Here is a 20,767-nt window from a genome sequence, read left to right on the forward strand (position 1 = left end):
CTCCATTAAAACACATCAGTGAGCCACACACACATGTTCCTTCATCACCATGAACACACAGACACACAGACACACACACACACCCCATCCTGCTGCCACAAACACTCACCACAGCACCACACGTGGGTTCATCCGCCGCTGAAAATAGTCCCAACAAAAGCTCTACTTCCTCCTACAGCGAGCAGCTGTTTGAGCCGTTTTCTGATATCTGAGGCGCTTTTTAAAGACTTGCTCTTCAGTCTGAGTCTCCACACAGCCTGAGATCACCTGACCCACCTGCCACCTGTGGAGGCAGACTTCCCTGAGCACGACCTCCTGCAGAACCACGGGGCTAAAAACACAGAGACAAACGTGGACTGGCTCACGGTTTATTGACATGTTACACTCAGTACTTTTGGTTTTCTGGGGGGAGGAGGGTCAAAAAAACTGTCAGAAACATTCAGAAAGCACTAAAAACAGATTCAGACCACAACTAAGGAAACAGTAAAGCTAAGAAAAAAAGACCTGCTGGACTACTGATGGAAATAACGCTGGACGCAGAGACTCCGAGAGAGGACAGAATGTTTGTGCTTCCTCCTATGCCTGAAAGTCATCAGCCGAAAGCCTGTGGGATCCCAGCATGCCTTTCTACGTTGGTGTGCAGCCCACAGTGTTCTACCACCATCCTCGGCGCGTCCTTCCGCTCTCCGCACCGCTGTGTCCGCACCGCATTCAAGTTCCCCTCCCTCGGTCCGTGCGTCTCAGTGCTCAAGGCGCCCCAAGAACCTCAGGTTGAGGATCTTCAGCTGGTCGTCCAGCTCCATGCGGACGATGCCATCGTCTCCGTCGATGCTCAGCAGGATTCCCGTCGCTTCGCGGTCTTCTCCCAGGATCACCTTCACCTGGACGCACGGGGACAATGGACTCGCGTCAAAACGTCTTAGTGGGGACAGTTTATATTCCCAATGGTCAAAGTGGCTTCAAACTAACAGAAAACAATGTCGGTGATCTAAATCTACATTTTACTATCAGAGTTTCTAAAAGTCTGCAGGTTGAACAAATCTAACAAATTTTAGGTTCTGTCACCTGAAGAAGGACATTTGAAATCATCCAGAAATTCAGCAGAAAAAGAGCCAGAATGAGAGGAAAATGTGTAAAAATACACAGAAACGCATTTTAATGCCTACAGAGTCCCATAATGTGACTGCATGCTGCAGTACTAGTACTAGTACTTCACTCAGAGACCAGAGCAGGACGTCCACATACTTTGGCCTTTTTCTGTATCTAATGTGGTGAAACACATCGTTCTGTAGGTGTTACTGATCATCATCATCATCGTTTCTGCTTCACCAAACTCTGTTATTCAAATGTGTTTTAATGAAGAGGCTGAACCAGCTCGACGTGTTACCTTGTTGTTCTTGGTGGGAGTGACGGGCTCCAGGTGATCACTGCTGATACTGACCACCTTCTCCGACTCCTGCATGAACACCGAACACATCCCCCCCTACACACACACACACACACACACACACACACACACACACACACACACACACACACACACACACACACACACACACACACACACATAAATTGGCTGACATTCATGTTTATATAAACCAACATTTTTAATAAAGATCCAGATCTGAGGCCAAACCAACATGAAAAGTGCACTTCAGCCACTTTCCATGCAGGTTTCTGATTGGACGAAAACACATTCCCTATGACCACATGGTGACGTGTGAGTGGTTAACAGCCTTCTGTTGAGTCAGAGTCAGAATTTTGTTCTGTGTTGAGCAAATATGTTTGTCATTATGAATTATAATAAGAAGACCAATGAGCAGCTCTTTAAACCTCTACTGTGAAGCTCACAGCACTGAGTGCAGCAAAAAAAAAACAGTTAACACATCTAACAGACCAGTTAACACATCAATCACACCCGTTTTCACATCAATCAGACCAGTTATCACATCAATCACACCGATTTTCACACCAATCAGACTAATTTTCACATCAGACCAGTTCTCACATCAATCACACCAGTTTTCACATCAATCAGAGCAGTTCTCACATCAATCACACCAGTTTCCACATCAATCAGACCAGTTTTCACATCAATCACACCAGTTTTCATATCAGTCACAGCAGTTTTCACATCAATCAGACCAGTTTTCACATCAATCACACCAGTTTTCATATCAGTCACAGCAGTTTCCACATCAATCAGACCAGTTTTCACATCAATCACACCAGTTTTCACATCAATCAGACCAGTTCTCACAACAATCACACCAGTTTCCACATCAATCACACCAGTTCTCACATCAATCAGACCAGTTTATCCATCAGAACAGTTTTCACATCAATCACACCAGTTTCCACATCAATCAGAGCAGTTCTCACATCAATCACACCAGTTTTCACATCAATCACACCAGTTTTCACATCAATCAGATCAGTTCTCACATCAATCACACCAGTTTTCACATCAGACCAGTTTTCACATCAATCACACAAGTTTTCACATCAATCACACCAGTTTCCACATCAATCACACCAGTTTTCACATCAATCACACCAGTTTCCACATCAATCACACCAGTTGTCACATCAATCACACCAATTTTCACATCAGTATATTTTCTGAAGATGAGCAAAAACACCAATCAGACCAAAGAAAATCCAGATTCTTCAGTGAATCGTTCATCAGAAAATTAACTGCCAACTACTTCGGTCATTGATTCATCACTTCAGTTGTTTTTCAAGCAGAAATGTTCTGGTTTCAGCTTCTCAAATTGGAGGATTCGCTGCTTTTCTTTGTCTCATATGACGTCATCTTCATCATCAGATACTGATGAAATTGGCTGGTTAAAAACTGGCTCGACGAGCTTGACCTTCAACTTAATGTGACGACTGACAAAAGACAAAATGTCTCAAAGGTTTGGTCGACTGAAGCTAAAATAACACAGTTGGACTGAAGATGAGACTGAGCCTTAATGTCCCGCAGGCTCTCGTCTAAACGTCTTGTTTTGTCCGACTTCTAAAATAAACATTCAGTTTCATCACACGAATGTGAAACAGCTTCAAATCCTCACGTTTGACCAGCTGAAACATGATCTGTCTCTCTGAACGTTTCAGCCTGAACCGACCACGTTCAGGACGAGACGATTCCTCACCGTGACGCTCCTGATGACCCCGGTCTGTCCCATCAGGTCCATGAAGGAGTCCTTCACCCGGACCAGGATGTCAGTGGTCACCCAGTCGCTGCCACCCTGCTCGATGTTGGAGCCCGGGGTGTGAGGGTTGTAACCTCCAGGAGAGGGTGCTCCAGGCGTCATGGGACTGTAGCCCACAGGACTGGGACTGGGACTGGCCTGTGGAGACAACAGGAGTCACTAACACCAGAGATAAAGACGGAGGAGACAGACTGTCCACCGAGGCCGTCGTCCCTTTGAAATCTGTCAGCAGACAAATGTCTTAGGTACAATTTAAACACCGTGAAGACTCTGACCTGGTACGCCATGGGGGAGGGCGTGGGGTGGTAGCTGGCTGGAGAGTGTGTGTTCTGATAGCCAACCGGCGAGGGCGCCACCTGGTGGTAGCTCTGAGGGCTGGGACTGGGCTGGTAGGACCCCTGAGGGGACGGGGCCGCATAGGGAGAGTACTGCTCTGTGTTATACCTACACACACACACACACACACACACACACACACACACACACACACACACACACACACACACACACACACACACACACACACACACACACACACACACACACACACGCCGAATGAAGCTTCGTCAGGGACAACTTTGTTGAGTTCAAGCGTTTTTTCCAGTGTGAACTGAGGATTTCAGCTTCCTCCAAACATCTATTTATCACCAGAATCTGAACACAAACTCAGAAACAGGCTGATGTTTTGGACCAGTTCTGATCAAGTTTCTGCTTTCACTGGAGAGAAAAACACAGAAAAAAAACAAAACTCAGACTTCTCTGGAAGTCTGCGGTCAGCGTGTCCACACTCACATGGCGGGCGTGCCGGGGGTCTGAGGGTTGTACTGAGGGTTGACTTGTGGAGACGGGACTTCTGGGTAACCCGGGGTCTGGGGGTTGGGGGTGCCGCCGTAGCCCTGAGGGGACGGAGAGGGCTCGTCGTCGTAGCCGAAGTCGTACTCCTCTTCATTCCTGGACACAGAAATGGAAGAAAATATGAAATAAGGACGTACAGAAATAAAACAAACGTGCGCACACACTGAGCTCTGTGTGTGTGTGTGTGTGTTACCTGGAAGGTGTGTTGGGGTTGCTGGGGTCCCACGCTCCGCTCTGGCCAGGCGTCCTGCTCCCATCATGCAGCGGGGTCTGAGAGCCGTAGTGAGGCGTACGGCTTCCTGTTTGAACGATGACACTTTGAGTCAGCGGGATTGTGGGTAATATTTTTGGTCAGCTTTGACTCCTCACACTCGATCTGATTGGTTCATCAAACTTAGACGCGGACAGTCTTACCGTCGTGCAGCGGCGTCTGGGACCCGTACATGGGCGTTCTGGATCCAGTGCCGTACATGGGAGTCTGGGAGCCGTACATGGGAGTCCGTCCGTGGGTGGAGGTCATTCCAGTGTGTCTCTTGGCTCCCCTGGAGGAGAAGAGGAGCGTCAGGGTGGAGGACAGACGTTACAAACAGCTGATCACACAGACACACTGACAGGACGCAGAGTTTGAGTACATACATGGTGGTCAGGCGCTGGCGGTCCACAGAGATGGTCTGACAGGTGGAGTGCAGCTCGACTCTGGCTGTAGACTCCGTTGCATCCTTCACCACCCCAATGTAACCTGGGAAATGTAGTCACATGCATCAGCATCAGCAGGAAGTGAGGAGAGCGCAGACTGAACTCTGTCCACCTGAAGGTTTCCACAACGACGCCGCTGCTCACCTTTGTAAGGACCCTGGGAGATGCGGACCGTCTGACCAATCAGCTCGTTGTCTCTGCGTCCTCGGCCCCGCCCCATGCCTCCTCCACCTCCTCCTCTCTGTGGAGCACCTGCAAGGAATTCAGCATATATCTGATCCACCAACCAGCCTGTATGTCTCCCACTGAAGCAGCACAGCTGAACAAACAGGAAGTACAGTTCATGTTTATGGATTGAATTAATGCCGAATGGACAAACAGACTGTGGACATACGTTGTCTTTTGTCTCGTGTTTCTGCAGTAAAGTGTTTTTGTGGACTCGTCAGGATTTGTTAAAATGTCGTACTTCTTAAAGGGAGTTTGGTGTGATGGTTTCCACAGAGTGCAGGAGCTTCCCTTTACTTCAAATACTGTATGTATGTTTTTTAACGTGTTTTTAAACTGCTAACATATGATGAGGTCATCTGACGTCACTGACTGTTCAGTTATTGGCTCAACTGATGGTTTACGGTCTAATAATGTGTGTTTGTATTGATATTGTCGGAGGCTGATCAGGCTAATTATCAGCTGATTGTACTCCGTCTCACCTCCTCCACCGTGGTGCATCGGACTGCTGATCCGAGGGCTCATGGGAGCGAATCCTCCCACCGTGAAGTTGGTCACGTCTCTGGGCTGAAAGAGGCAAACAGAAAGAAACCTCGATGAGCTGCACAGAGATAAAAACACACAACACGACGACAAAATGCGTCACCAACAACAGAGGCTGTGACACACGCTGCTAAAACTATTCACTGCTGCAGACTTTGACCAATAGGAACCCATAACATATTATCAATCAGCCAATGAGGCGCTGACCTTGGATCCACCAGCCAACACCAGGTGTCTGGTCTTGCAGACGAACATGCCTCCATTCTCCACCAACTTCTTACAGTGGAGAAAGGCGAAGCCTCGGAACAAGTGACGGATCTCCCCTTCACGGCCCTGCAGGAGGCGCACGCACGCACGCACACGTGCACACACACACACACACACACACACACAGTCTCATCGAGCTGGACAGACTTGACGTTGACACAAACATTCGTTTCCAGATGTGACAGATGCTGATAAATGAACTCTGCTCCTCACCGAGTGCGGCCCGTCGATGACTTTGACGATGTCCTTCACGTGGATGTTGTTCTGCTCCGAGTCCAGCGCCACGGCGAAGCGGTTGTCCTTCCGGCGGTTCACCGCCTGATGGCGCACTGTCAGCACCTTCCCGTGCATGTTCAGCACCTGAGAGACACACGAGGCGCTCGCTGAACTACTTTTTGTGTCGACGGCGTTTTAACGACAGAAGAAGTTGGTTCGTGCTGCTCGTGTGTCGGGACAGACTATTACCTGGAACGTCTCCCTCTCCAGTCGGACGATGACTCCGACCGTCTGTGGGTCCAGCTGGACCAGCTCGCCCCACTCGTGCTGCCCTCCCGCATCGACCCCCGACGCCGTCTCCGAGCAGAGCTGCAGGTCCCTGGGCAACACTTTCAACTGAGTGGGTGGGCGCACACACACACACACACACACACACACGCACACACACACGCACGTTAAACTGAGGGAACTTGTCAGCGGCGGTCCAACGTGAAGCCGCTCACATTTAGCGACCTCAACGCTCGCTGACCTCTATGTCACTGAATGACGGGACAGAGCGGGTACCTCGTGCATGGTGAGGTCGGAGAAGAGGATGACGAAGTTCTCCTCCACTCTGACGATGAGGCCCGTGTCACCCTCGTACCGCCCGGCGATCACCTTCACGTGGTCGCCCATCCGGAAATATTTCCTCAACTCGTGAGCCGGGAACTCCAGGGGGTCCTGCAAGGAGACGCATGACAATGTGAGTGGAGGGTGGTCTGGAGTCAGGCATTTAGCTGTGTGTGTGTGTGTGTGTGTGTGTGTGCACGTGTTACTGTGTGTGTGTGCGCGTACCTTCAGGTCTTCGTGTTTGGGCATGATGGTGATCTTGTTTCCGTCCACGCTGAGGATTTTTCCCTGCAGGTTGATCAACTCTCCCTCACAAACCTCCACGTTGTCACCAGCCTGCAGGTTGTGTTCACGCTCCTTACCTGCACACGCGCACACACACACACACACACACACACACACACACACACACACACACACACACACACACACACACACACACACACACACACACACACACACACACACACACACACATTTAATTTTAGCTTTACTGCCATCGTAACTGACCTTTAACCTCTGACAATCATCAGCGTGGTGACCGCAGCACCTGACTCGGTGACCACCTCCAGGTCGATTCCTTCAGGCTGGTCCTCAAACTTCTCCAGCTCTGACAGCGTGGGCTTCACCCCATCTGTGATCTGTCCGACAGAAAGCAAACAGCAGGTGATGGACGGTCCGTCAGGACTCATGGAACCTGGTCTCGTCTCTCTGGAGGAGCGAGGCGGCGGCTAAGTGTGTGTTAGCAGTGTTCTGGGATCAAAGACCCTCCTCACCACAGCCGACATGGCGAAGCTCTTGAACAGGAATCCTTTGCGGCTGTAACGGTTCCCCTCAAAGATCATGAAGTCTCCATCGTGGCTGACCTCCCCTCCGAGGGACCTGTCAATCAAAGCATCATCAGCCAGTCTGACTCCAGATTATCATCACGCTGACCTTCACCAGATGAGCTGATCGTTGGTGTCTACCTGATCTTCTCGGCATCAAACAGCCGCTGAGCCGGTCTCTTAAACTTCTTCCTCTTGGCGAACCAGTCTTTCTGCAGGATGGACACACACACACACACACACACACACGCACACACACACACACAGTCAGTCAGTCAGTCAGTCAGATATGAGGAAAGGAGTGTGTGTGTGTGTTAGTGCGTGTCAGTGTGTGTGTGTCCCACCAGGCTCATCTTGGCCTTGATGCGGTCCAGGTCTATGCGAGGGATCATCTTCAGAGAGATGGTGTTTTGACTCGGCTCCACGTAGTCCACCTGGAGGACGAAGAAGACAGGACAGACATCAGAGCCGAGCTCATCGCCGCCATCGTCAGCTCATCGCCACATTTTCATGATCACTGTGTCTCGTCTGTCAATCAGTGGACGTCTTTAAACGTCTCACCTGCTCCTCCCGTGCTAACAGTCAAATGTCTGAAACATGAAACCTCTGCTTCTTTAAAGACCGACCTGAGCGATGTCGTCCTTGTACAGGCCTCTCTTCAGCCGGACCCACGACTTGGGCTTCAGGTTGGTGACCTCTTTGACCACCTTGAGGACGTCCGTCATCTCCTTGATGGGAACCATCTGCTGGTTCCACAGGCCCATCCTCAGGTTGCCGATGCCTTCGATGACGGCCTTGACGTGCGTCTGCTTGTACGACTCCACGTAGATGTAGCCTTTGACGTGGTCCGGCGCGATCACGGACTTGATCTGCAGAGGCTGCGAGGTGGACGGGAGACGGCTCAGTTACAACAGAGTTCACACTCACGCTACAGGAAGCAGGAAGGGTCAATTCAATCCAGTTCAGGCCGCACTTCCCGTCATCTGGAGTGACTACAAGGCCGACCACGAGGCTGAGTCGTCACGCTTCTGTCCAAACAGGCTGCCGTATCAGACACGGCACCAACACTTCCAGGTGTGGTACGATTTGTAAGCACCTGAGGGTTCAGCCTTGCTGGCCAATCACAGCATAGCATTCACATGTGTAACAGTGCGTTTTATTACCGTGTCGGTGAACTGGTAGGCGATGAACTTCCTCATCAGTGCGATGGCCGTCGCCCTCTCCTCCCCGATCTGAAAAGACACGATATGCTGAGGGAGTGTGTGTGTGTGTGTGTGTGTGTGTGTGTGTGTGTGTGTGTGTGTGTGTGTTTGTGTGTGTACATGTGTGTTTTCTGGTTGTGACGACACGTGTGTGTGTTTGAGTTGGAGGACACACACCTTGCACTTGACCGTCCACAGGTTGGGGTCCCTGAAGGCGACAAACACATTGTTAACATTAACACAGCGTGATGGTCAGCACACACTCATTATCTCCGCTCTGATTGGCGGATGAGCTTTCACATACTTGACCCCAGGAAGCAGCTGCTGCTGGGTGATGTCATCAGAGAGCTCCTCGGACCCCCCGGAGTAACTGCACACCACAGAAGAAGAACAAGAGCAGGTTTTGATCTCTGATCCAAAAACTCTTTAAATGTTTGTGTGAATGAAAACAGAAGACATCTGACTAAGACATGAAGGGACGCCTCTGACAGACTCAGAGACAGGCCAGGTGTCTCTGCGGCTGAAGACGCGTTAGAGACACTGTGCAGACACCATCACACTGAGTAGATCAACACATCTTCAAAGACACTCACTGCTCTCCTCCTGAGGACTTGGCGTATTTCCTCATGTAGTATTCACCCAGCGCCTCCTCTCTGGAGTCTCTGTAACACACACACAAACACACATACACACACACAATTAAACACATAAAATAAGCAGTGTGTGTGTGGCTTGTGTCCCACTCGACTTTCCCTCAGCTGTGTTTAATCTGCAGGGATGAATCCCGCCGCTGACAAAACGCTGCATGGCGAGACGTTGCTGTTTGTTTGGACAGTCGTTAGCGTTAGCGTTAGCGTTAGCGTCACGTCCGCTGAGCTCTCACACTGCATACGAACCGAACCAGGCTTCACTGGCAAGCGAACCGAGACCGACGTTGTCAGGCGGACCAGAGTTCGCTTGTTTGGTCCGCACCAGAGTTCGGATGAGCTTTCACACCTGCCCAAACGAAGCGGACTATCCGAGGAAACGAACTCTGGTCCGTTTAAAGCGGACCAAACAGCTCTGGTGTGAGAGCGACCTGAGACTGTTTGATGGCGTGTGCTGAAGCTTTCATACCTCCAGAGGTTCTGCAGCCTTCTGGATCCAGAGTGATCTTCATCCAGAACCACGTGGTCGATGTTCGACACTGAGAGCGAGAGAGGAGGCCGGTTACACTTGAGTTTCACAGAAACTCAAACCAAACACAATGAATTCAGCTTAACGAACAACGATTGTGGCTGCTGAGGTAAAGAGCAGACTTACCTTCAGCCTCTTCTGCTCAGGACCAACCGGTGACAGAGGACAGAGAGGAAGAGGAGAACGAAAGAGGAGGCGAGAGGAAGAGCCGGAGAAAGAAGGGAAATAAAAGATGAAGGACAAGGAGGTGAAAGGAGTGAGTGTAGAGGAGCAATGCAAGAAAACAGAAAGAAGAGTAAAAGAGAAGAGAACAGGAAGGAGATGAGGAGGAGAAGAAAAAAGGATGAAGAGAGAAGAGGAGGAGGATCAAAGGACGGGGGATGGAGGAATGAGAGAAAATTGAGAAAAAGAAGAGGATGACAAGAAAGAAAGAGAAGAAGAACAAGTAGGATTAAGTCGTAGCAGCAGCAAAGAGGGAGAGAGGATGAGGATGAAGAGGAGGATGAAGCCAAAAGACATTGTCATCAGGGCAGGGCACACAGGAGCAGAGGCAGGCAGCAGCAACACAAAGCATGATGGGAGAAAAACACAACAGAAACCAACAGATTAATGGTGAGTGTGCGGCACAGAGAAGCATGAGGCCAGTGAGGGTCACTGCGAGTGAGGAAGAGTACAGCGGGAACAGACGCGGCACGACGCCCGGCGTGATGACACGACGCCCGGCGCGATGACACAGCGCCTGGTATGACGACTGACACGACGCCCAAAAAGACCAAAAAGTATCTGCTAACAGATTTTTTTTGGTCTTTTCAGTGAAAAAAATTGTTGTCTTAACGTTTGTCTTTGGAGAAAAGCCGAATTCGTCTTATCGCTTCAGCCTCAAACCCGTGAGCCAGTTTCCTGTCTGTTTTGTGGCTCCGCCCACTCAGAGCACTGCAGAGCACCGATTGGCTCAGCTGTGATCGAACGCGACACATACCGTGTCTGAATCGCAGGCAACGAGCCGACGCGCCGCCGTTAACCGGACGTTCAGCGGCCGTCAGCACGCCGCCTCGTTTCCGCTGCACTCCTCCTCCTCCAGCGACGGTCTGCAGAACCACGTGCCACATAAAAAGCTTCAACCACATCTGTTAGTCTAAACACCTGAAGGAAAACATGGCGTCTTCTACCAGGTAGCAGGGTCAGGCAAATGATCACACTTGGTTCTTTGAAGGTGGATTATTCACAGCACGCTGAGATTAACCCTGAAACGTTCTCTGCGACGTCAAACCTCTGGACGCTGCGCCACGCTCGCTCTGAGCCGCGGCCCAAAAACATCAGAGCAGCAGAACAGCTGGGACTAATCAGTGAACGCCAATTAAAGCCAATTAAGGGAAATAAACAGGAAGTGTTGGTGGTCTTTGCAGGAGCCAATGATGGATTTGCCCTCAGTGCTTCCTCACAGTGAACTACACGCTCACAGGTACAGCTGTGCGTGGATGAGGTGGGTTAATACATTCGGCCACATGGGGTTTATCACATGGATGAAACTGATGCTCCATTTGCTTCAGATACACATGGATATCAATGGAAACATCAGGGCGGGAGAGTATCGGAGTAGAATTACCGTTAACTGGAGAGGACATGCATGAGAGCGAGTGACACCCATAAGACAGAGAGAGTTCAGTCAGAAAACATCATGATCAGCTGCTCAGACTGCATCACATCAGCTCCTCTGAAGCCCGAGCTGAAGAGCCTCGGCGGCGTTTCACACCGTTTCAGCTGCTTCAGGCAGGCAACAGCCTCGTTCATCACTGCAATCAATCCACCTGCAGCACGCAGCCCCGTTCACACAGGAGGGGCAGCACAGGTGATCACACGACCCCCCCAGCGTCTCAGACGTGAGCTCAAAGCTCTGCGTTAACGTCAGTGCTTCAGAGGCAGCGTCTGCTCTTCAGCAGCCTCATTAATGATGAAGGTTAGAGTCTTTCTGCAGGTGTTACAGGTGTACATCCAGGTGTGGCTCAGGCTGTGTGAGGATGACGCTGGAGGAAGATCACACCGACCTCGAGGTCTGCAGGAAGTACTCGTCCTGTGTGAACGGGGCTTTACCGAGGGACGAGGAGACACAGCGGTCTTCTCTGTCACAAACAAATTCTCCTGTGTTTAAATAAACAGCACAGACTGTGAGGGAGGCCTCTTTCCTACGAGACGCCGCCTCGGTGTGTGGACCGACTGGGACAGGTGGGACAGGTGAGACAGTATCCAGCCCCAGTGATTAACTGACGGCAGAAACACAGACGTGGAAATGTTCTGATTTTTGGGACGACCGCGACAAATTTAACGTTAACACTTCCAAACTTTTAAAGAGCTCAAAGTAACGACAATGACGACGGGGGACAAACAAGCGAACGTCACACCCAGTGGGGGTCATTTTGTCTCCGACAGCTGAACAGACTTTTCTCACAGCAGACATTTCTAACGGGCTCATCGCGGCCGTGATTCGCTCGTTCATGCTTCAGGTCACAGGTGCTGCTGTTTCAAGTCGAAATGTCCGCTGCGAGAAAACACTTAAAAACTAAAAGTGAGTTTAGAGTGACAACCACAGCCCACCTGACCACAGGTGTTCATCTGTGGTCAGGACTCGTTCTGATCAGCGCACACAAAGAAAAGTCCATTTTCAAACCTGGAATCAGCAAATGATTTACTTCATAAAAGGCGAAACCAGGAAGTGATCAGCTCAACATGGAATCACCTGCATCTGCTCCCAGCCAATAATAACACACAGCAGAGGCCACGGGCCAATCGAATCATCTGCCAGCGTGCTGCATTCACATGTAATCACAGTTTGGCCTCCGAAGTCAGAGCTCAGCTTGTGAATGTGAAGCTGATTTAGCAGAGGTCAAAGGTCACACACACAGACCGGCTGAATGTTCCGCCCACACGGTTCACTCGAGGTCTGTGTGTGTTTAGGTGTGATGGATGGTCCAATCAGACCGTGAACTCTCTGAACTGAAAGCAGCAGCGCTCTGCGAGTTTTAGCCCATTAACTACAGACGAGGTCACCGGTTTTCTGCCAAAGAACGTTTCTCTGCTCGACTTCACGTCAGAGCAACATGAAAATCTGCTCGCTGGAAGCATGAAATCCGTCCCAGTCGCTCGGTCTGGCTCCTGTCAAAGCTCTTTTCTTTGCTTTGATCACGGATCGATCTGAATGTCACTGTCAAACAAACACAACGTTTTTCTTTTGCTCTGTTTCATCAGCACCGGCAGCGTTTTCGCTCTGCTCGACATCCTCTCTGAACTGTTTCTGCAGGTTTAATGATCCTGAAATGAAGTGAAACCAGCGGCAACTTAAAATACATAAAAACACATTTAAAACAGAGCAGCATGCTTTGGAAAACCAGCACGTGTGACTCGTAGTAAACAGGCTAAAACACGTCAAAAACACTGGTGTGGTCCTTTAATCAGAGCCAGCGTCTCGGATCGGACCGAATAATCAGAGGAAAACATCCCCGTCCAGACGTCTCGTTTGTCTCGTGGTGTTTTGGGGATTTGTTGGGTTTTTGTTTCTGCTGACATTTGATTTAAAACACCAAAAACCAACAGAGTCTACATTTTAACGACAGTTTGTCCCAAAAAGACGACCAACAACACCTGATGAGTAAAACACTAAAAAGCTCTGTTACTCACCTTTCTCCAGAATATCTTCAGCACCCTCCTCCCACTGATCTTCCTCATCCTCATACTCATCATCCACATCTGGACAGAAGTGAGAGAAACAGAAGGACAGGAAGTATTAAAACTTAGTGGAGCTCCACAGAAACGAGAAGAAACTGCTGAAAGTGGTCGATTCGTACCGGCTTCATCCAGGATGAACCCTCCATGTCTCGGCTTTTTCCTGGGACGCTCATCATCATCCTCCTCCTCGTCATACTCCTCTTCATCTTCCAGGTCCTCCCCCTCCTCCTCTGCTACCTTGTCGCTTCCCACGGGGCTGCCCGTCTCCTCCTGATGACGGATCACAACAATACTAACCCTTAGCAAAGCGCAGTTTCCTCCGTGTCCTCTCTCTGCGTGCATCTGATGTTACTCAAACCTGACAGAGGCGCTACTTCCAGCTGTTTAATCCACTTTATAAACGGTCAAACTCAATCACGATGTTTACCTGAATACACAGCGCAGTTAGCATAACTAGCTAGCGGTTAGCATACCTCATTCTCCACCTCCTCGGCCTCTCCATCGCTGCTTCGCTCACTCTGGTTGTCAGAGAAGTCGCTGTCCTCGCTGTCAGACATCTTGTAGCCCCGGACAGACTGCAGCAGCGCAAAAAACACAAAACACAGGACTTTGGTTTGAATCAGATCGGGCTAAGCGGCTAACATTAAGCTAGCAGCCCCGAACATCCGGCCATAACAATCACCACGGCCTAGCAAAGCATGCTAACAGACGTAACGTTCCAGATATCTCTAAGCTGTAATCAAAAGTTAGCAAATGAGCTACTTACGTGCTTTAACTCCCGCTGCGGCTTTATAGCTTGTTCGATGAAATGTAAATTTCAGTTTAGTTTAGTTTCTCTTGAGATTAGTCGAACGCCTCTTACGTCTTAGCGAACTGCGAGATTTCGAAAAGCTGCGCAAATGTCTCGCGAGTTTTGGACGGCGGCTGGGTCTAGAAAGCATGAGGTGTCACTCCGCCTGTATTTTTTGAAACTTACAACCCATAGACGGATTTACGTCCTAGAAACGTAGAACATTATTCTTGCAGAAGACATAAAGAAATAAATGAAATCATAGTTTTAAGACACTCACTCACAGAAACAAATTGTTGTATTAACAGTCAGCCACTGCACCTGTATACAACGTTGTAACTCGCTTACTATATTGATAAGAAAAAGCATCAATAAAATGTTTAATAAAACATGAATATCCAATGCGATACTTTGTGTTTCCATACTATTTTTACAATAAATTAAATAAAACGTTTTAGCTATTTCATCAACACAGCATCCATACATAACATGCATTGAACACGGTCAGAGTGAGGGGGGGTATCGATATTTAAATGTATTCAAAGATTTTAATGGTACAATCTCATGAGCTTTGCTTTAGTGTCATGTAAAAAGTGCTTTAAAACAAGAGCGAGCGTGTAACTCCTCGGGGTTTAGTGAGAGTGAGATATTCTCCCGATATACTATCTCTTCTACGTCGTGACGTTGCAACGTCAGACGACACTCTCAAACCAGCCAATCGTATCACGCGGTTCCAGTAAAGTCAGGGAGTGTGCGCGTCCTGCTCTTGAAAACAGTGGAAGGAATCCTCCATATTTCGTTTCGTCGTCGTGTTTGAGGTCGCTGTCGGACATGAACAGCGTCGGGGAGGCCTGCACCGACCTGAAGCAGGAGTACGACCAGTGCTTCAACCGCTGGTTCGCCGAGAAGTTCCTTAAGGGGGACCGGAGCGGCGACCCGTGCACCGAGACCTTCCGGAAGTACCAGCGGTGCGTGCAGAAGGCCATCAAGGAGAAAGACATCCCGATCGACGGAGTGGAGTTCATGGGCCCCAACAAGGACAAGCCCGAGAGCTGATCCACAGGAAGCAGGCTGATCATCAAGACTGATATCAGTACAACGGACTGAGCGTGGAGCGCATTCACGAGGCCACTGAGCATGCGCAGAAGCACGTCCAACAACACACGGTCAGCGGACTGAACGTGGACACTGAGCGTGTTCATGCTGGATTTAGAGTATAGACACAGAACTGATCCCAGAGCGGAGAGTTTGTTCTGTTTCATTAAAGTTCGTGTGTTCTGATGTTCTGCTGAGACCTTTGACCTCTGTAACATGAGTCATATGGGCCGCTGCCTCCCTGAACGCTGCCTGAAGGGCTCGAGCCTTCCGTTGCTTTGGACGCTGCTTTCAGACATTTTCTAAGCTAAAAGAATAAAGAAAAACTGGAGAAATATCTGCTACATCAGTCAGTCAGCCATGGAAATTAGTTTCTGCTTTCTCACGTACTGACCGTTAATTTGAGCTCTGAAGTGATTTTGTCTGTAAAGATGACTTTTCTGCCCTCACTTTATTTTGATGTTTGATTTCCTGTTTCTTTGTTTATTCTGTTCAGTTTTTTTTTTCTTTGAACCAGGTCAAAGGTCAGATGGAAGTCATACATTTAATTTCATTTCATTTCATAACATTTTCCTCTTTAAATTAAGACTATTCTTTTTCTTTTCGAGATCATTTCTATTTTAAAAGAAAATGTTTGAATCAAAGTGTGCACATGAAATTTAGGACATCGCATTTGCAAACGTACATTTAACATATTACTAAAACTGATTTTGAAATATTGTGATTTGGGCTTCATTCATGTAAAAAGACAAACATTGAAACCTCCTCAAACAGCAGAATTGCCATGAATCAACCTGCTAAACTCACCTTTCCAGAATTTCACCTGTTCAGACTGAGACGTGGAGTTTTCTTGACGAGTTCACGTCTCTCAGTTTTCGTTTTGTGCTTTCATTTATGGACAGTATTTTATGTGATTGATCAGTCAACTCGACCTGGACACAGATAACTGGAAGAGAGTTTAATTTAATCATTTTTCAGAGTTAAATTCAGTGCTGTTTAGCACCTGCACAGGTGATCACACACCTGCAGCATTTCACATGCTGGACTTTGCAAACCTGAAGCTGAAGTGATGTTTAATGACGCAGCAGACGTACAGAGACGGAAAGACGGATGCTTGTTATAAAATAAAGCCTTTTCTCTGACAGCTGCTTCTTCCTCGTGTGTTTTCATCCTGTTTGACTGATTTCCCATAATTCATATTATTTAGACGATCCCAAAGAAATGAATAACTGTGATCATCCTGAAAGATATGAGCAGAAATCTGATTTTCATTTTTGAGAATATCTCTTCTTCCTGTGTCTAAAGGACGATCAGGGAGGACATTCACGTCCACAGACCGTCCCTCAGCAGAGACAGGTGTTAAGGTGTTTTAAGGGTTTTACTTCCAAGGTAGAAAAAACCCTTTTTTACCTTTTAAGGGAGAACATTCAGGGATTCTGTCTCATGTTATCAGGAGTAAAAGATAAAAGATATGGAAACCCTTGAATGAATGTCCACTTTTTAACATTTGTGATGGCTTTTAAGACGTTTACGCACATAATTCAATAAAATACCATCACAATCGTACTCCTTATCGATGATCTCCTCATATCTGATGAAATACTGTCATTTAATGGATACATTTAGATTTTAAAGTTAAACATTAAAGGAATATGTATCAAAGTAGAGGTCAGTTTAAGGGAAAATGTTAATATTATGAACACAATCTCTTCCCTCATGTCCATCATGTCCCTTTAGAAACGCAGTGAAGAGTGTTTAAATCCTGTGTAACAATGAGGATTATCTCCATACACTCATACAGATCTACAGGAGACGAAGGATCGAGCTGCCTCTGGTCTGCTGCATCATGAATAAGACTTCCTCAGCACTAACATGGTGTCACTACAGGTCACAGGTTCACCTAATGCCTCCAATCTGACTCATATTCTGTCAAAACACCTGAAGCGAGTTTGAACTGAACAGCGCAGGTGTCGGTAAGCTGAACTAGCAGCTGCATGCACATGTTTATTTTAGATGAAATATTCTGATTAGAGTCATGGAGGACGACTGAGGAGGCGTGCAGGAGAACCTGAGAGAGGAGAAACGAAGGAGGATTTCAAAGCTACCAGCACAACGAAGCACACGACCGACTGTTTTAAATATCTCAAATCTGAAGCTTAGTGACAGACTTCCTCCCTGAACGAACCCTCTGAGTCTGAAGAGTTTCAACCAATCACAATATGACACGCTCACTTTCAGCCAATCGTCTGTCAGCTGTCAAATTTAAAAAATGCTCTCTCTTCACCACTTGGACTGTGGATGCCTGCCACCTCCGATCAGAAGTCCTTCCAATCTCCAGCTCTGTTCAGTGTTTGGGCTCCGCGGGAGTTTCCTTCATACTGGAGGCGTCTGATCCACAGGACCGCTTCCCACTGTGATCTACATCCTGCGCCAGAATCTATTTATGTTCTCAATAATAGGGCTTTATTCAGTGAACACCTCAGAGAGGAGAGAAGCCTCTGCAGGCTTAAACCAAACTAATTTGTACGGTGTGTCGTCCAAACTGTCCACACTGATGGAGGAAGGACTGGCTGTAATAAAGTGGGGCGAGGCACAGTTCAGGTGGGGGTAACAGCACAAGCATTCAGCCTGTTCATCAGACATGAGAGGCATTCACAGGGCATGAAAAGCCACACATCCCAACACAGGACCGATCGCTGCGTGAAGCCGTCGGGTTTCAGAAACGGACTCAATTTGAAGCCCCAGTTCCAAAGTGGTCTAGATGCAGGGGGACGGGTTCGACCCCGTTGGACAAACGAGCATCTGCAGGTTCGTCTCACCTCAGCTCAGAGGTCAGCTCACGCTGTTTGAGGGGACTGTTATCTGCGACATACATCAGCCTCCTGTGGTGTACCCCATGGCTCCATCTGAGGCCCCATTAAAAATCCCTCCTTACGCCGACGACACGCTGCTGTATTTCCCCTTCAGTGATCATCGTTCTCTCAAAAACATCAAATTGCCCCGTTAGACTAAGACAGAGGTTCTCATCATCAGAGTTGCACCTCTGTCCTCTAAAGTTCATACACATGTGAGAAATCTGAGCGCCATCTTTGATTCAGCTTTGAAAACGTAGTCGTTGGAAATGCCTTTGATTCAGCTGATGACATGATGGTTTATGTTGAGTATCACGTGGGTTTGTGTTTGTTATTCATGTCTCTGTAAGCACATTGTTCAACACTTGTTGTTTTTAAATGCGCTCTGTAATTAACCCGACTCTGATTGGAGACAGATGAGCTGTCACAACAAAAATAAGAGGTAATTATAGAATGTTGTACCTGACTGACTTCGTTAACAGTCTGATTTTGCCCTTTGATATTTCACCACTAAATATTTCCCTCACCACATCCTTCAGTTACAGCTGCGATTAGAAGACGTCACCTGTCAGTCCTCTTGCTCCAGAGATGCTGCCTCTTGCTTCATTGAGGATATTGTGGGAAAAGGAGAAGGCCTGAGGTAAATTAAGACTGCGACTGAGGACGCGCACACCCAGAGTGTTCAAAATGACTCACTTGTTTTGTTAGTGCAGTCTGCTGCACGAACAATCAAAGCTGCTGCCAATACATCTGCTTCCAATCATCAACGGAGAATCAACAGCTCAGCTCGCAGCAGTTTCCCGCCGTCTCACACTGAAGCTCACGAAGAGGCTGAACAACTCTGATTATCAGAACGATCGTTTCTCAAGAGGAGCATGTCGTCTGACACATGAGCGTGAAATGACGCGTCGAAGCCCACGCAGGACCTGCTGGCCTCCCTGTGACGGCCCCGGCTTGGGGTCACGGGGTATTTATGATGTATTTGCTCTGCAGCAGCTTCAGACAGATGCTTCACTTCAAGCTTCTCAGCTCTGAGTTTGTCCTCGGGGCGTTCAAACCTGCTTTGATTGATGGCGCCCGCAGAACCGAGTCACCACAGCATCATCATATAATTATGATCAATTAAAATTTATATACATGTAATAGAATTCTGCATTTTGGCAAATACAGAAAATGACGCACTGGAAAAATCAAAGTACATCGTACTGATGCTGTTGCCATGAATCAATCACTCCTTGTCATCGGCGTCTCCCCTGAAGGGCAACCACGAGCTTTTAAAAGCAACAGGAAGTTAGTCACTGTAGTTTGTCCTGCTTATCATCTTGGCTGTGACTTGCTTAAAGTATGAAAAGGAGGCGAGTTTTGACACCAAACAGCTATCGTTGGTTCACTTTCGTCTGTGCTGACCTGGATTCAGTGTTTGATCGACTCACCTGGTGACCGACAGGCTCTTTTTTCAGATCTTTCACTGCTGCGTCTTATGACAGCCTTTGCTGCTGTAACACTGTGAATTTCACTGCTGTGGTGTGAAAAAAGGATTATCTTATCTTATCTTATCTTATCTTATCTTATCTTATCTTATCTTATCTTATCTTATCTTATCTGGAGGACGCTGCCTCTCAAACATCCACTGAGGAGAAGTGTGTTGGTCACAGCTGATCAGACAATAAGACACTGAACAGCTGGAAAACAGACCTGCAAACATAACTGGAGCTCACTGTAGATGTTACCCCCCCGCTGTCTCAGCTGTCAATCAAACATCTCACAGACATGAAGGCTGAAGAAACATTTCTGATGTATACCCCAAATCCTTTTTTAAACTCTTTTCAAGAGTAAAAATTCACAGTAAATTCAAAGATAACGACCAACTGCAGAGACGAGCTGACCGACACTTCAGCTCGTCTGCAGAGAATCCGCTGCAGAGACTCTTCAGAAGGATCAAAACATGCCTGTTCTCATGAAAACAGCACATTTCGCTCTCCAGTCCTGGCAGAAGGAGGATTAAGGGTTTGGTGATGAAGTGTTAAGTTAAATAAAACAGGTGCTCTGGTATTCCTTAAAAACTGACCTGAAAACCTCGAGTTATTTATAACTCTGCTGGGAGTTTGTGGATCTCCTCTGTTCCAACTAACGTCCCAGATCATGAAAAGACCCCAGAGGAGTCAAAACAGGAAGTCAACTTTAATTAACATATCAGCTCCATCGGGTCGTGATCTGGAGCCCAGAGCCCCTGAACGTGGGGTTTTCCTGCTGTGACCATCAGGTGGTTTGCATCAGAAAAATAATGGACTACGATGCTTCAAATATGGACACTGCTGCAGAGAAGCTACAAACTTCACACACATGTTCAACCGACAGCTAAGAAGATCTGAACAATCAGTACAGACTGAAGATCAGAGTCCCCAATTCAGTGACTGAATGGGACAGACGGACAGATGGACGGACAGACAGACTGCCTGTTTCACGGAGGCTCATGAAA

The 20,767-nt window shown here is 48.0% G+C and overlaps 2 protein-coding genes across 3 annotated transcripts; one reads left to right on the top strand and one right to left on the bottom strand.

Annotated features, from left to right (window-relative positions):
• Positions 1 to 352: 352 nt before the first annotated feature.
• supt5h (SPT5 homolog, DSIF elongation factor subunit) lies at positions 353 to 14,440 on the bottom strand. Of its 2 annotated transcripts, XM_070970116.1 has the most exons (29): positions 14,318 to 14,440; positions 14,025 to 14,126; positions 13,671 to 13,821; positions 13,504 to 13,572; positions 9,772 to 9,841; positions 9,249 to 9,317; positions 8,960 to 9,025; positions 8,833 to 8,863; positions 8,617 to 8,685; positions 8,080 to 8,331; positions 7,798 to 7,887; positions 7,595 to 7,665; positions 7,403 to 7,508; positions 7,177 to 7,267; positions 6,852 to 6,988; positions 6,582 to 6,737; positions 6,267 to 6,413; positions 6,015 to 6,161; positions 5,742 to 5,867; positions 5,474 to 5,558; positions 4,911 to 5,018; positions 4,707 to 4,809; positions 4,485 to 4,612; positions 4,264 to 4,369; positions 4,008 to 4,166; positions 3,491 to 3,659; positions 3,156 to 3,353; positions 1,388 to 1,483; positions 353 to 881 (listed from the first exon to the last, which is right to left on the bottom strand). In XM_070970116.1, the coding sequence occupies exons 2-29, from the start codon at positions 14,106 to 14,108 to the stop codon at positions 741 to 743; spliced, it is 3,225 nt and encodes a 1,074-aa protein (XP_070826217.1). In that variant the 5' UTR covers positions 14,109 to 14,126; positions 14,318 to 14,440; the 3' UTR covers positions 353 to 740. The 2 variants fall into 2 exon arrangements, with proteins under 2 accessions (XP_070826217.1, XP_070826218.1); XM_070970117.1 differs by lacking the exons at positions 13,504 to 13,572; positions 13,671 to 13,821; positions 14,025 to 14,126; positions 14,318 to 14,440 and adding an exon at positions 9,958 to 10,785.
• A 627-nt stretch (positions 14,441 to 15,067) lies between these two features.
• Positions 15,068 to 16,573, top strand: triap1 (TP53 regulated inhibitor of apoptosis 1). The gene has a single exon (XM_070970679.1). The coding sequence runs from the start codon at positions 15,173 to 15,175 to the stop codon at positions 15,395 to 15,397; it is 225 nt and encodes a 74-aa protein (XP_070826780.1). The 5' UTR covers positions 15,068 to 15,172; the 3' UTR covers positions 15,398 to 16,573.
• Positions 16,574 to 20,767: the final 4,194 nt, after the last annotated feature.

This window comes from Chaetodon trifascialis, chromosome 9 (assembly GCF_039877785.1).
Source record: "Chaetodon trifascialis isolate fChaTrf1 chromosome 9, fChaTrf1.hap1, whole genome shotgun sequence".
NCBI classification, from domain to species: domain Eukaryota; kingdom Metazoa; phylum Chordata; class Actinopteri; order Chaetodontiformes; family Chaetodontidae; genus Chaetodon; species Chaetodon trifascialis.

Coding starts and splice junctions, on each gene's coding strand:
- triap1 (XM_070970679.1), top strand. CDS start 15,173: ATGAACAGCGTCGGGGAGGCCTGCACCGACCTGAAGCAGGAGTACGAC.
- supt5h (XM_070970116.1), bottom strand. CDS start 14,108: ATGTCTGACAGCGAGGACAGCGACTTCTCTGACAACCAGAGTGAGCGA. Junction 6,989..7,176: donor GGAGGTGGTCACCGAGTCAG/GTGCTGCGGTCA, acceptor GCGCGTGTGCAG/GTAAGGAGCGTGAACACAAC. Junction 6,162..6,266: donor TGGAGAGGGAGACGTTCCAG/GTAATAGTCTGT, acceptor TGTGTCTCTCAG/GTGCTGAACATGCACGGGAA.